Source organism: Haliotis rubra, unplaced genomic scaffold, assembly GCF_003918875.1.
Source record: "Haliotis rubra isolate DU_JTF1 unplaced genomic scaffold, ASM391887v1 Scf344, whole genome shotgun sequence".
Lineage (NCBI taxonomy): Eukaryota > Metazoa > Mollusca > Gastropoda > Lepetellida > Haliotidae > Haliotis > Haliotis rubra.
The window spans coordinates 210,617-224,675 of NW_025767018.1; the positions used below are offsets into that span (position 1 = coordinate 210,617).

The 14,059-nt window shown below is 37.4% G+C and overlaps 1 protein-coding gene across 1 annotated transcript in view; it reads left to right on the forward strand.

Moving 5' to 3' along the window:
• The window catches only part of LOC124284755 (ADP-ribose pyrophosphatase, mitochondrial-like), a 29,375-nt gene extending 22,534 nt beyond the window's left edge, over window positions 1-6,841 (forward strand). Inside the window, 1 exon segment of the mRNA XM_046720858.1 lies at window positions 106-6,841. Coding sequence (XP_046576814.1) covers window positions 106-218 — 113 coding nt within the window. The 3' untranslated portion in view covers window positions 219-6,841.
• The last annotated feature ends 7,218 nt before the right edge of the window (window positions 6,842-14,059 follow it).

A 14,059-nucleotide genomic window follows, 5' to 3' on the forward strand; every position in this document is an offset into this window, starting at 1 on the left:
GTCTACGATTTGGATATGGGGACATACCTAACCTGTGGGACTGACCAGCTGAGTTTAGTCAAGTGTTGGTGTCGATGTTGCAGTGTGATGCTGTTGCTGTTGCAGGTGATGATGCTGTAGGGGTACAGTGGATGGATGTGGATCATTCGTTACAGCTGTACGCCAGCCATCGAGACTTCATACAGAGAACTGCTGAGAAACTACAAGCCAGCTGGTGAAAGACAAATCCATATCAACACCTTGCAAACATCAACGTTTCTCCTCACACAGACTCATCCTAGCTAGGCCCTGCATATAGACCTGGCTTCATTTGATGATACTGTGACTCAATTAGCTCTTACAGTGTTCGAAATTAGGGCTGAAAGCAGGGATCCTTATCATAACCCGAAAATTGAAAACTGTAAGAGTCAGATTCTGATACTTTTGAAGCAGATGTCAATCCCTGACAACCCCTCAATTTTGAACACTGGTTTAATCATATGGTGCGGAATGATATCCTGAATGAATCTAAATGTAAGTAGATATTAGTTCAACACAGGTCAGGTGCACCATAAGGCAATTACCACAAAGAATAATCTCATATCCTTCCCAAGTGTGTCAGATTAGTGATTTGATTTAAGAACAGCATCAGTCTTTTCAGTTATGAACATATGCAAAACATTCCCAGATTAGTCTTCTATTATGTCTTGATAATAATTCTGGGCCCTGATACAGAGATCTAATGTCTAGAGCAAGGGGATTAGAATGTACAGTAAGCCTATGTCTTGCCTCTGCAGTCAATGATTATGGATCAACAAAAGTTACGATTTCTTCTGATGGATTCAGAGCTAATCTGTTTGTCTTACACGTTGAGCATACTAAGCTGAAAATCCATAACACTTAAGAATATTGTTGGCACTTTTTCAACCATACTACCAGAAATGATGAATCTTGTCTGTTTTCTTTCATAAAGAATATACAGATGTACTGGTAAACCAAATGTGGAATATGCAAAGCAAAAAGCTTTAAAGATGGCCCACTGATTATGTTATTGTACCAGGGCCACAGCTAAATATTTGAAATGTGGCCCAGGGTGCCGTTAATATGAAGCAATCTTACAGCTAAGTTGACCGTAATTCCCATACCTTATCATAGACTTGCTATAGTCTTAGCTAAGGCTGTTTTGTAAAACGGCATTCTGGGGATTAATGGCATTAGTCCTCTAGTGAAGGGTGCTAACAGGTGCTTTTCCACATACAAAAAAGAGTCTCATTTCATATCAGTGTCTAATATTAACAAGTGTGAATAGTGTTAAGTCTGCAGCCATAATTCTAAGACATCCCCTGATTTCAAACACTGTAGATGATATTGATGTAAACACACCAGCTGCTCTCCGCAGTGCTATGACAGCCAATAACATGCACTCTATTGCACTTCATGACATTCTGGGAAGAAATGACTGCTGTGAGGAGCTTTGGGAAATCTATGTATGTTATTAATAGTAGTACATAAACATGAAATAGGGGAATGTTACATGTTGAAATAGACACCCTTTTGTTTCCAAAAGCATCTCCGGTAAATTGTATATGTGAAATATTTAGAGCAATAAGGCATCTTTGACATTTACCTACACTGAAGCAAAATAGAAACAGTTTCAAGGATTTAATGACAGGTACATATTTTATATGTGTGTGTCTGCATACATGGTTCTGATACCAAATTTCAAATTTTTACTAAAAATCTAAGTTAAGAGTTCCACTACTGGTGACCACAGTACGGATGAAAGCTTGTTGATATTGGTAAAACCCACACCTCAACAGCTTCCACAAGTCTCAGGGTATGTCTTGTGGTGAAATAACGCCCTAGTTTGTTATTAACGATATTAAAGAAAACATACATTGTGACATCAAAATTAAAGAAAATTCTCATCAAGCCTTCATCAGTAGCTGCTTATTTAGAGAAAAATCTTTTCATATTTTGCTTTACTTGGAATCAACTATGTTTGTACAGACCAAAGCTATCTCCTTGTGTTTGCCACTTTGGCTGAATTCTGTATCCTTTGTTGAAAATCAGATAACTACCGGTATGTAGAAACGACGTGACAAAGATATGTTCACAGACATCTTGGAACCAACTAAAGGACGAATAATTTGATACTTGGAAAAGCGAGGGTTGTTTTATACAAAAATATTCAGCTATAGCTGTAAAACAAGATATTTTAAAAGAAATTATGAACCAAAATATTTTTTCAGTGAAATACATCTTGCAACATTGTAATTTTTGTGGTGAATTATTTCTTTAAGTCAACAGGCTGAAGCATAATAATTCTCGTCAAGCATTTTGTAGGACAATTATTCAATTGTATGAACTCCAAGGATATGAGATGTCTTTAATACTGTTTCTCCATTATAATTGTTGTTTGTGCCTTAGATTTGCCTGAAATATTTGTTCATGCTTTGAAGGTCCTTGACTTCCATATTGAAAGAATGATATTAGTTTTTATGCACCAACATTGGTGCTCCGAGTCTATACGACAGCAGCAGAATGTTATATCATAGTTGGTACAATATGATGTATAACGTCCCATGTTTGTTATAACAGTTATACGCTAACATGTACCACAGGTTCTCGACCCGTCTATGTACATTAGATGTAGATTAGTGATAGTAATTTGAATTTTTGTATCAATGATGATGATAATTCTCCTCCGTCCTGATCGAGTACATGTAGTGTTGTATTAGAGTATGTCTGTACTCCCACCATGTCACAGATAATATTTGATAATGTAATTTGTAAACTTAGCAACATAGGAGCTAAAGTGATCATGATTTGTGGCACCTGATTTTGGCTTTTTCTAACTTCAAATAGATGTTGATATTTTTAAACCTTTATTTTACTGTGTTTTGGAATCACTAACAGTGTCACTGTTGGGGATCCTTGACAAGACTGACGTTACAAGTTAAAGGGTTAAGGTTCCTTAGGTTGAAATACTATGGAGACAACCCCAATTATCCCATGACTGCTGTTAATTTCAGACAATCAGACTAAAAATTATTCTTATGTCTTGCACAAAATATTTAGATGTAATAGCTCGGTGTGTAATTCTCAATTACAGCTGAAACAACAGTGCAGTTACTGTGTTCTAGTATGTCCTGTCAAGTCACAAGTCAATGTTATAATCCCTGTCAGATTTTGCCTGGTTCATTCTGATGGTGAAAATTTTATGGTGTCAATATTGTTAGCATGCATATGTCTGTGAATGTAAAGTGCATGTAGGTTTCTGTTTTGAATAAGCAGTGTCGGAGTATATTGCAAATCGTTTCTGTATTTGTAGGAAACATTCAGGAAGATAACCAGCATTTCAAACAGCTTCTTCACGTTAGTATGATCAGTGTGAATATTTGTGGGTCTGTTTATGCATTTGAGTATAAGTACCTGGGACTCCAGGTATGATTGAAGATAACAATGGATAGGACTGTTCCATAAGGGATGGTAGTGCTATGACTTTTGAAAGACTATGTTAAAGTGTATGGATGCTAGGTTAATTGGAATTAGGGCCAAGTCAAAGTAAGAGAGAGTTCATGTTTAATGACTTCAGCAATATGGGGACTTGCAGTTTAGTGGATCTGCGTAGGGACACTGTTGTAGTGTCAAACTCACCCTATACCCTATAATTCTTATGCAAAAACACTTATTGGAAGAGGATGTTTACACACTGCGAAAACTCCAGTAGGTATGGTTCAAGTTCATCTTATAGTACCCAATAGATTCTGAACAAGGGCACTATTCTTTGCAATGGATGGTCACAGACTGTCTATTCAGCATGGGAGCTCTAGTAGAGATGATTCAAGTTGATCTAATAGAACCCAATAGTTTCTTCGCACTCTTAACTCTTAGAAGCTGTGAAGTCTTTGCACTCCGACTAGAAGTTGTGATGAATGACAATCCAGTTGTCTGTTGTGTAACAGTAATGTAGCCTGAGAGTTCCTGTTGATGCAACAAAGAGACAGTGAAGTGTACCGATCCCAATTAGCAATGACAATCTCCTTCAAGGAAGAGAAGTATCTATTTTTGTTCCCGAGTTAAAACCATGACTATCTCCTCTCTTTCTTCAGCACTGAAATGTTCTACCTCCAAAAATGTGGACACAACGTCCAACGTACAAGGCAAAATAATACCTGTAGGACTGTTCAATTTTAGTCAAAGGAATTCCCTTCCTGAACATATTTTAAGGGGGCTTTCTCTGTTGGCTGAAACTTTGTTTATCAAGATCTTTGTTAGCATGAACAATTTCAGAGGGAGCTGTACTTTGATAAACCAGTATAACGCCAGCCTAAGTAAACTTAGGCTCAGTATTATTCCTTACACTGCTATACTGAGTCTAACAAACCCTTGTAGAAGGTCGGGTCAGCTGAACCTAAGTTTACTTAGACTGGTATAACTACACCACAAGACAGTGTTCCTGACTGGAGAAGTAAAAGTCTTGGCTCTGCTTACTGTTGCTCTTATGTAGATATTTTGTTTATAGTTTTTGTACATGAGGTTTAAGTGCCTGTTGTATTGTGGCCAGAATACGTTTAGAAAGTGTTAATGCATGTTTGTGGGAAATTCAAATCACATAATTCAAGAAATGACAAAGGAGACGAAGCATTTTGTTGTGAGTATATTTTTAGCATCTACATCTCCAAGTTCTGCATGAATGCATATTCGGTCCCTTTTCTGCAAGTTACGTGCGGCTTTCAGTGTTAAATTTTAAAAGTACTGATTGTCTTAGTCTCAGATCAGATTGTGGAACCTGGCTAGTACACAGTCTCAAGTTCTCTCTCCTACTTAAACTTATACTACACGAGCCACATTTTTAATCAAAGGTAATTTGACAGGACACTTGATGCATAAAGATGAATACTGCATCTCCGATGGTAACGGCAAGATGCTATTGTAGTATGTTGTTTTAGAACATAAAAACAATTTTGTTTTTCAATGAATGTTATAGGCTAGGCAACAATGTTGCATTAGGGTTCAGTTGCAAGTCAAATACGCTACTCTTCATTCTGTATTGATTTCAAATTGTTTGAATATATGTGCTCTGTGTATGAAACTGTTTGATTCTTGGCTTGTTTGTGATTCATATTTATCATGAATAGGGATCTCTTGGGCTTGTCAGTAGTACCCTTGACCAACCTGTAACCTGTACAAGTGCCCCTAATAAAACCCAAATGAAAAATCATTTACCCATTTTGACTCCATAATTGTCTATTGTGATAATATTGTACTGTGAACAAAGTAATGGCTATAGGTATAGTGTTGGGTTTATGACGTGGAGTCCGTGTGATGACAACTAAGTGCTCTTATATCAATATGAGAAAGCACATCCATGTTTTGCCTCCGAAACAGGACACTGTGATATATTTATCAAACTTGTCACGATACATAGTCATTTCAGACTAATTCAGTCAATGCTGTACCAAATGGCTGTTCCGTGCAGAAATTCTGCATTACGATTACTGAATGCTTTATGATGGTATAAAGCTTAACATATTCGACTCAAAAGAGTAAAAGACCACCCAATTCTTTCCTATATCTGTCACAGCTAAAATTAATTCAAATTTCTGGCTGACAGAATATGAAAGAACTGGTAATGTTTCACTTCTTTTTGAGTTTTACAACATTTTTTTTCTGCAAATGGCTGTTTTTGTCTTTCATTTTTAACTGAATGTTTGGAAGAATGTATTATTAGATACTCATTAATACCTGGAGCAATGGCCTCTGAAAACATTCCTATATTATGAACTGTGCCTGTGAAATGAAACTTTTTTATATGTCTGCCTTTAGAAAATCAATTTGATGTTATCCATTCAAAGAATTTGAAATCAGTTTAGGCTAGACTGACAGTTGTTACTTTATAATCTTTAGGTGTGAAAGAAAAATGTTAATTAAATGTTATAACAAATTTCCCTTTGTTTTGCAGTCTGTAGACCTGTTTATCTCTGAAGTAAGAAATGTTGTTTTCATCCAAAGTACTTTATTCATAATAACAGTTCTGTATAGGGATACAATTACCTACACTCCTAACAGAAAGTATTATTTCATGATACCGATTTTGTTTACATTTCTTCAGATACAGAAAATATACTCCTGGAATGCTTACCTGTACTTTCTATAATCATGCTTCTTGACAAAACCTCAAGAACTGCTTTATTTTCAACACCAGTACTATTTATTTATGATCCTTAAGGCCAGACCAATTTTATTTCTTGTTTTACAGATCCGCTTGTCATATTCTTTCAAGAATAAGAAAAACAAAATAATTGATTTTCCCTGCTCCAAAAATAAAATCCTAATGTTAATGTGATGAAAGTGAAATACTCTTGAAATCAGTGTGAAACCTAACCTCATTCAACTTATTTTTGGTTGATATAGACAAACCAAAAGAGTGAACATGGAAACTCTGTGGGTTTTTTTGTTTTTTTTCCCCTCCTGCCTTTAGGTTTTATGAGGACAAATATCCGTAAACAAGAAATAAAATTGGTCTGGCCTAAATAAAAATTAAATTTAAGAAAACCCCACGTGTTCTACCAATACCATAGTAATTACTTATCGTTACCCTAATATACTTTCCCCAAGGAACCCTTAAATTAAATTAAATTAAAACCACATGCTTATGACAGGTAGTGTTCTATAGTGTTGACTGTTCTTGGACTGGGAGATCTTCCTGTCCACCATTGTTGGTTACTTGTTACGTGTATTGACCGTTTCTTCACCTGTGATGTCATCTTACTCTCTGTCTTAGTTTCTGTGTTACAGACAGTAGTTTCTTAACGTTACTGTAGGCTATATGATAATAAACACTGTATTCATACTCTCCTGGTTGTCTGTGAAGTTGTGTTTGTGTTTTAATGCTTCACTTCGGTAAGCTATATTCCAGCTATATGATGGCAGCCTGTTAATATTTCAATCTAGATCAGACAATCTGATGATGGATATCATGAGCACCAATCCACATCATTATGTGAGTGAGTTTAGTTTTACGCCACACTCAGCAATATTCCAACTACATGGCCACTGTCTGTAAATAATAGAGTCTGGACCAGACAATCCCATGATCAACAGCATGCACATCGATCTACACGATTGGGATATGATGACATGTGTCAACCAAGTCGGTGAGCCTGACCACCTGATCCTGTTGGTCATCTCTTACAAGTATGGGTTACTGAAGATCAATTCTAACCCGGATCTTCACAGATCTCCACATCATTGAGGTACAATGACCAGCCTTCACGCAACAGAGCCTGAAAATAATTGTTTCTGGACAAGACAATGTCACCAAAAGCCAGATCCAAGTCAAACAAAGCTGCCTCTTATGATCAGCACAGGTTTCTGTGGACCAATTCAAACCTGAATCCTCACAGGTTCCCAAGTCAGTCACCTCTCACACCTTACAAAAAGGTGCTGGGACACAGTCTACTCTGGATTCCAACAGGGTCAGAGATGCCAACCACTCCGATTTTCAAAAACAAAATCTGCTCTCCGATTTCTTTTTAAAAAACTGTTTTTTGAGAAAAAATTCTGAATTTATTTTGACGGTATACAATTTCATAAGTAACTGATGATTTATTTGAGTGCACACTGGTAAAAGGGTTCAGAAGCTTAGCGTATGATCCTTTGGGTGTCGATTGTGTATATTGGGTGTTTATTGACGAAGTTTCACAAAGTTTTTCCGAATCCATGTCATCGTCCGTATAAAAATTAAACAAAATGGCAGAGCCGACCACACGCTCACCCCCAACTCGCACCTTTGGTGCTCAGGCCTGGCTTTCAGCCAGTCATGACTCCATTTTTCTTAGATTCAGGGTTGGCATATCTGCAGGGTTGCACAACAAACACCAATACACAGTAAATACATTTAATCCATCCTCACATGGTCAAGGAAGAATGTCAGATTCCGGAAATAAGAACGATGTAACAGAAAATGCTTAAATAACATCTCTGCACTTACAGAATCAGCTGGTGACATCAAATTCATTAACCGTGTTACATTTAAAAAGCATGACAATGTAAACCATTATGTTCTCACCACTGGAGACATAAATATTACCTATTATGACTGACTGACTGACTGAGTTTAGTTTTATGCCGCTTTTAGCAATATTCCAGCAATATCACGGCGGGGGACAACAGAAATGGGCTTAACACATTGTGCCCATGTGGGGAATCGAACCCGGGTCTTCGGCGTGACGAGCTAACGCTTTAACCACTAGGCTACCCCTCCGCCTCCCCTATTATGACAATACTTGTTCGAGTAAATTATACATGATAAAAAGTTAATAGAATCTCGACCTGTGTCAAATGAACAAGTAACAGCAGTGTATGAAATAAGCCAAAAAATCCAGCCAAACATCAGGGCTGGTAACTTCAAAATGTTACAGCCCAAAATGGATTTAACCAGACCAAATATGGTGAATTTACACAGATGTATGGAACATCTAAAATTTTACCAGACCATCAGGCTGGCTAGCTGTAAATTTAGACCGTCCGTCAGAAAACAAGCCTGTCTCGGGCGGTCGGACGGGCCTTATTTCATACACTGGGAACAGGCAATATTTTCTTTGAGCATTAAGCTTAGCACCAGAAATTCAGGCTAACATAGATAATATTAACAAGTGATAAGGCCACAAACAAAGAATTGTTTTCTTATTTGTCTGCAGGTGAAGATATGGTTTGAAAAGAATTAACTTTCAAAGACTGAACGATTTCAGTGTTCTTTTCTTTAAAGTACATACAATGTATTCCATCCATGGAGTGAGAATGTTTTGCAACAGTCCAGCAAATAATCTGTGACAACAAATATTGGATTTGCATATTGTACCAACATGGGGAACAGAACTGGATTGTTTGGTACAAGCTACTGCTTTACCCATGTGGCCACCCATACCAAAGATACATCTATGACTTTTAGACTGAGTTTAGTTTTACGCCGCTTTTAGCAATATTCCAGCAACATCACGGCGGGGGACACCAGAAATGGGCTTCACACATTGTACCCATGTGGGGATTCGAACCCGGGTCTTCAGCGTGACGAGCGGACGCTTTAACAACTAGGCTAACCCTCCCCCTGCATGTTAAAGTTGTGGTTTCTTGTGAAGGAATTATAACGGTTTTGTAAAATGAAGCACAAATATTGTTCATAGAAATAAGAGAAGGATTTTGTTCAACATAATACTAACAGTCATATACACTTGTATAAAGATAGTAATGTACAATTTATGTATTTATACACAAGCAAACTGCACTCTTGTACACACAACATGAACCAAATGCAAAATATGAAATGCAGCATGTAATAACGTAAATGACAGAGGGTGTGTGGACACACTGTCATGAATGGAGATGTCAATTATCTCACCTTTAAACAAAAAAGTCCAAAAATAGGTACCATTTTTTAATATTTCAAAAAAAAATAAATTACCATTTTTAATGCCCCCAATTCCTGTAACATTTGATCATAGCCCCTCCATGTAAAATATGCCCAGTCTCTGAATAATGCTCAAATGTATAAAAGAATAATTTAATATAAGGAAGAAAAGTGTGGTTTTCTTCTAAACTCGCCCATCATTCCCTGCATTAACATTTATGACCAGTCCATAACATTCTACCAGGGACACACACAAAAATTTACGAAAATCATATAACATATCACGACAAGAAAGACTTTATGTGGTTTTAAGGAAACAGCATCTTGCACTGAAACACATTGAAGAATTATACTACTCAACTTTTCATTGGGAATAATTTGATGTTAAATTCTATTCAAATACACTCGTGAGAATCAGGTTTGTGTGTCGCCAAAAAGTTCACATATATCTATTAAAAGTGGAGCAGTATATATTATAGGGGTCATTACCATGGCACCATCTTAGCATTTCAACCACTGTGATGACATCTTAGATTCTTAGCTTCAACTGTCAAAAAGACTATCTCAGCGATAGAACCGTTGCAATGCAATCGTTATTATAAGGTTATCTAAACCATTGTTAACGTTGTCTTACCACTACAACCATTACGACTACATCTTAGCGATACAACCATTACGACTACATCTTAGCGATACAACCATTCCGACTACATCTTAGCGATACAACCATTCCGACTACATCTTAGCGATACAACCATTCCGACTACATCTTAGCGATACAACCATTACGACTACATCTTAGCGATACAACCATTACGACTACATCTTAGCGATACAACCATTAGGAAGCAATTTTAGTAATAAAACCATTGTTGAAATATCTCATGTCAATTGTCATAATACTGTCTTAGCAGTCTAGAGCCATGCTGCATAAAGTGGTCTTAGCGATGATCTTAGTCAATACTAAAGAATAGTAGTTACGATTACCTCAGCGCTAAGATACAGGGGTGGAAATAACCCATTGCCCGACGTCCAAATCCAGTGTTTTATTCTGTCGGGCAGGCAAATTTGTATATCACACTGTACCGGTGTCCAGTTGACTTTCCAATGTTAATTATGTTGTTTATTTTAAAAAATCAACAAGAAAACGGCCGGAATAGTGGACAAATTATCAGGGCAAGGGATTTTACATGTGCCACTGTACCGGAGTACACTAGCAATTTTAAAGTTATTTCCACCCCTGAGATAGTTTAGGTAACAGGGCCCCCTTCAACAGAGCATTGTCAACACTCTGACAATCGTAAGCCTATTTTAATGTATGGGAGTTACGACCACCTTAGCGCTAAGGTAGCTTTGTACAACACGGCCTAGGTTACTAAGATATTTAAAAGGTACTTGGATTGCTTTATAGAGACAGGTTTCTTCCTGAATGAGATTCATTATGACACATAGTTCACCGAGACGTAACAAAGATGTAACAAAAAATGTGTAACAGCTGAACATGGTAGGTCATTCAGTGGTATGAAGCCAAAAGGACGAGCATACATTCACCAGGTTAAACAAAACATGTATAAAGTACAGGTTATGGATATGATAATAAAACCTAATAATATGTAACCCACAAAAATCCAGGTTCATCGCTCAAAACACATGGATTTAACACCAGAATGATTCTACATAATTTCCACTGACATTTGATGTTTTCTGAATTTCCAGTACTGCATTTTAAGACATTTTTGTACATGAATTATTATTTTTTCAGTTGGTTTTAAGGTCTTAAGAGCTAAAATGCAATTTAAACATAAAATAATGCTAATAGTCACTACCTCACCTGATCTGATGTGACTCAAATGTGTGGGTTTTTTGTTTAACACCACACTCAGCAATATTCCTTACTACTCATCATATTATCAAAATAAACAAAACTAAAATCACAAATACACTGAATTCAAAATAAATCAAATAAGTGTACAGTGAAGGCATGTTCTGAGAAATACAGCAGAAAATATTCAAAATATTTTGGCCATACTTTTCATTTACATATTGAATCTGAAGAATAACATACTTGATACAAGCATACACAAAGTAAAATAATCTCAAGAACAAACACAAAATTCTCGTTCTCCATAATGCAGAACAGCTCGGGTGTATAAAAGTGTAACCGTCACTGTCAGCCGAGTTTAGTGAAAGATCATCTCCCTGTACCCAATATGTAGACAGTGATCTGAACAGGGACAGTTGGTCAACAATGACCATACCACAATGATACATAATTAATCAAGTCCAGGCCTGGCAAACCAGTGGTTGATGGCATGAGCAAGTATCCATGCCAACATTGGGTCACCATGACACATACTCACTTTACAGCCACCTAATCCCCATTATTTCTTTGTTAGATCCAGGTTAGAATTGGTCTCCAGCAACCCATGCTTGTTGTAAGAGGCGACTAACGGGATCGGGTGGTCAGACTCGCTGACCTGGTTGACACATGTCATCGTATCCCAACTGCGCAGATTGATGCTCATGCTGTTGATCACTGGATTGTCTGGTCCAGATTCGATTATTTACAGGCCGCCGCCATATAGCTGGAATATTGCTGAGTGGGGCATTGAACAACAAACCAAACCAATCATTAATTCTTTCTTTATTGTTGAAGGCTGTAAATGATCAAGTCTGGACCAGATAATCCAGTGATGACTATTGTGAACAACCATCCACACTGTTGGGCACACGACTGCCTCCGTGGTGTAGTGGTTAGAGCGTCCATCCCCCACCCCCTCCCCATCATGTACAAAATCAATTACCCCTACTCTTTCCCATAACTTCAAGCAAAATTCCCCCCAAAGTACTCTTGTACAAAATTAATTACCCCACCATCACCTCCCCAGAAAAAACATGGGTGACCCCTCCTTAAAATCATTATCACCCCCTAGCGTTAAATTCTGAACGGTCCTTTAGAAAACAGTTTGACCAAATAGCTTCACTCATCACTCTTATACTACTCACATAAAGTTAGGGAGCACCTGATTCTTTCATAATAAAGTGAACAAAAATATCAGGGCCCTAAACTTCTTTTGAGTACCGGTCGTTTAACACAAAATTCATTACATGGCACAAAAGAGCTTCACAGAAAGCTGTATAACAATCTCTTGACTAAAACAAACGCAAAACACTACATACGATAAATAAAGCAAGGGAGGTAATTCTGGGTTAAAGAGGTCTTCCTAGGTATATATTACTCACCATCATTCCATTCCCATCAACAAAGCAAGCATGTTTTACCTGCTTTTACACAAAATACACATATGTCTGCAAAAATATTTTCTGAGAACTTAATATTACCTTACTCCAATATATCATCTTCGCTATGGTGAAAGGTTTTGGCAAAGGAGATCTGGAATTAGATTTACCACACAAACAATAAACTTCACTGACCTTGACCCTCACCTTGACATTTAAAAGATGTAGGCATTAGAATGTAAGATACATATATGTTCAGGGACAACAAGCATACATAAAACAGTCCCACAATCACATTTGTCTTTTCGCAACTATGAAACATCGACAAAAGTACCAGCGTGATTTCTAAAACCATGCACAACAGATTGTCATGTCAAACAGCATGAAGGAGATAACGAACCTAGTTCCAATGTTGATAAAAACTTTAACGAATAGGTAACTAGACAAGGTGAGGTGAGGTGAAATTGGGTTTAACGTTGTGCTTGAGAATATTTCACTCATATGACGACGTGCATGCGTGTGTATGTGTATGTGCGGCTGCTTGTACTAGCCCAAACTGAAGCTGGTTTTATAGTGCTAGCCCACTGAGATACCATGCCGCAGTGAAGCATGAATACCCCACTCAGACACATTATACCGACTCCGAGCCCGACCAGTCCTTGTCGTACCCATTAATGCTGAGCGCCAGGTAGGGACCAACAAGTACCATATTTTAACGTCTTTTTGGTATGACGCGGTCGGGGATCGAACCCGCGACCTTCCACTCTCCGGGCGGACGCTCTAACCACTGCACCACGGAGGCGGTAACTAGACAAGGACTTGTGTAACTTTAACTGTATTTTCAATTACAGTGAGCAGAAGCCCAGTACTTTTTGTAAAAAATGTGTGTTCTATGAAAAGAATACAGTTTACTAGGAGATCCGAGTCAAGAATTGGTCCAGGGTTTCGCTGAACTCTGCATAATACAGTCAGCATGTTTCCACATTTATTTCTGTAAGACTAACACTACATCTCGCACAAAAGAAAGAGTGAGTGAGTATAGTTTTACGCTGCTTTTAGCAATATTCCAGCAATATCACAGCTGGGGACTAGTGGTGGTCCCATTAATTGAAATAATCGAAGATTGGTCGCAATGACTAAACGACCAAGCAATTGATCATGTTTTCTCATAATCGAACACAAACAATTCTGGAACACTTGTTTGCATTAACAATATTTTTCACAAGGTTGGTTTTGTCTGTTACATTTCATAAACATTACAAGCTCGTTCCAAGTCAGGATTGAATTTATCTTAAAGACTCCAGGAAATTTATGTTCCTAACATACGAGTCATCCTTTAAAGATGTTAAATTTGCACATGCATTTTGTGGAATTTGCAAAAAGACTCATAAGAACTACATGCTTTTTCTTTGTTTTTTTGTGCAG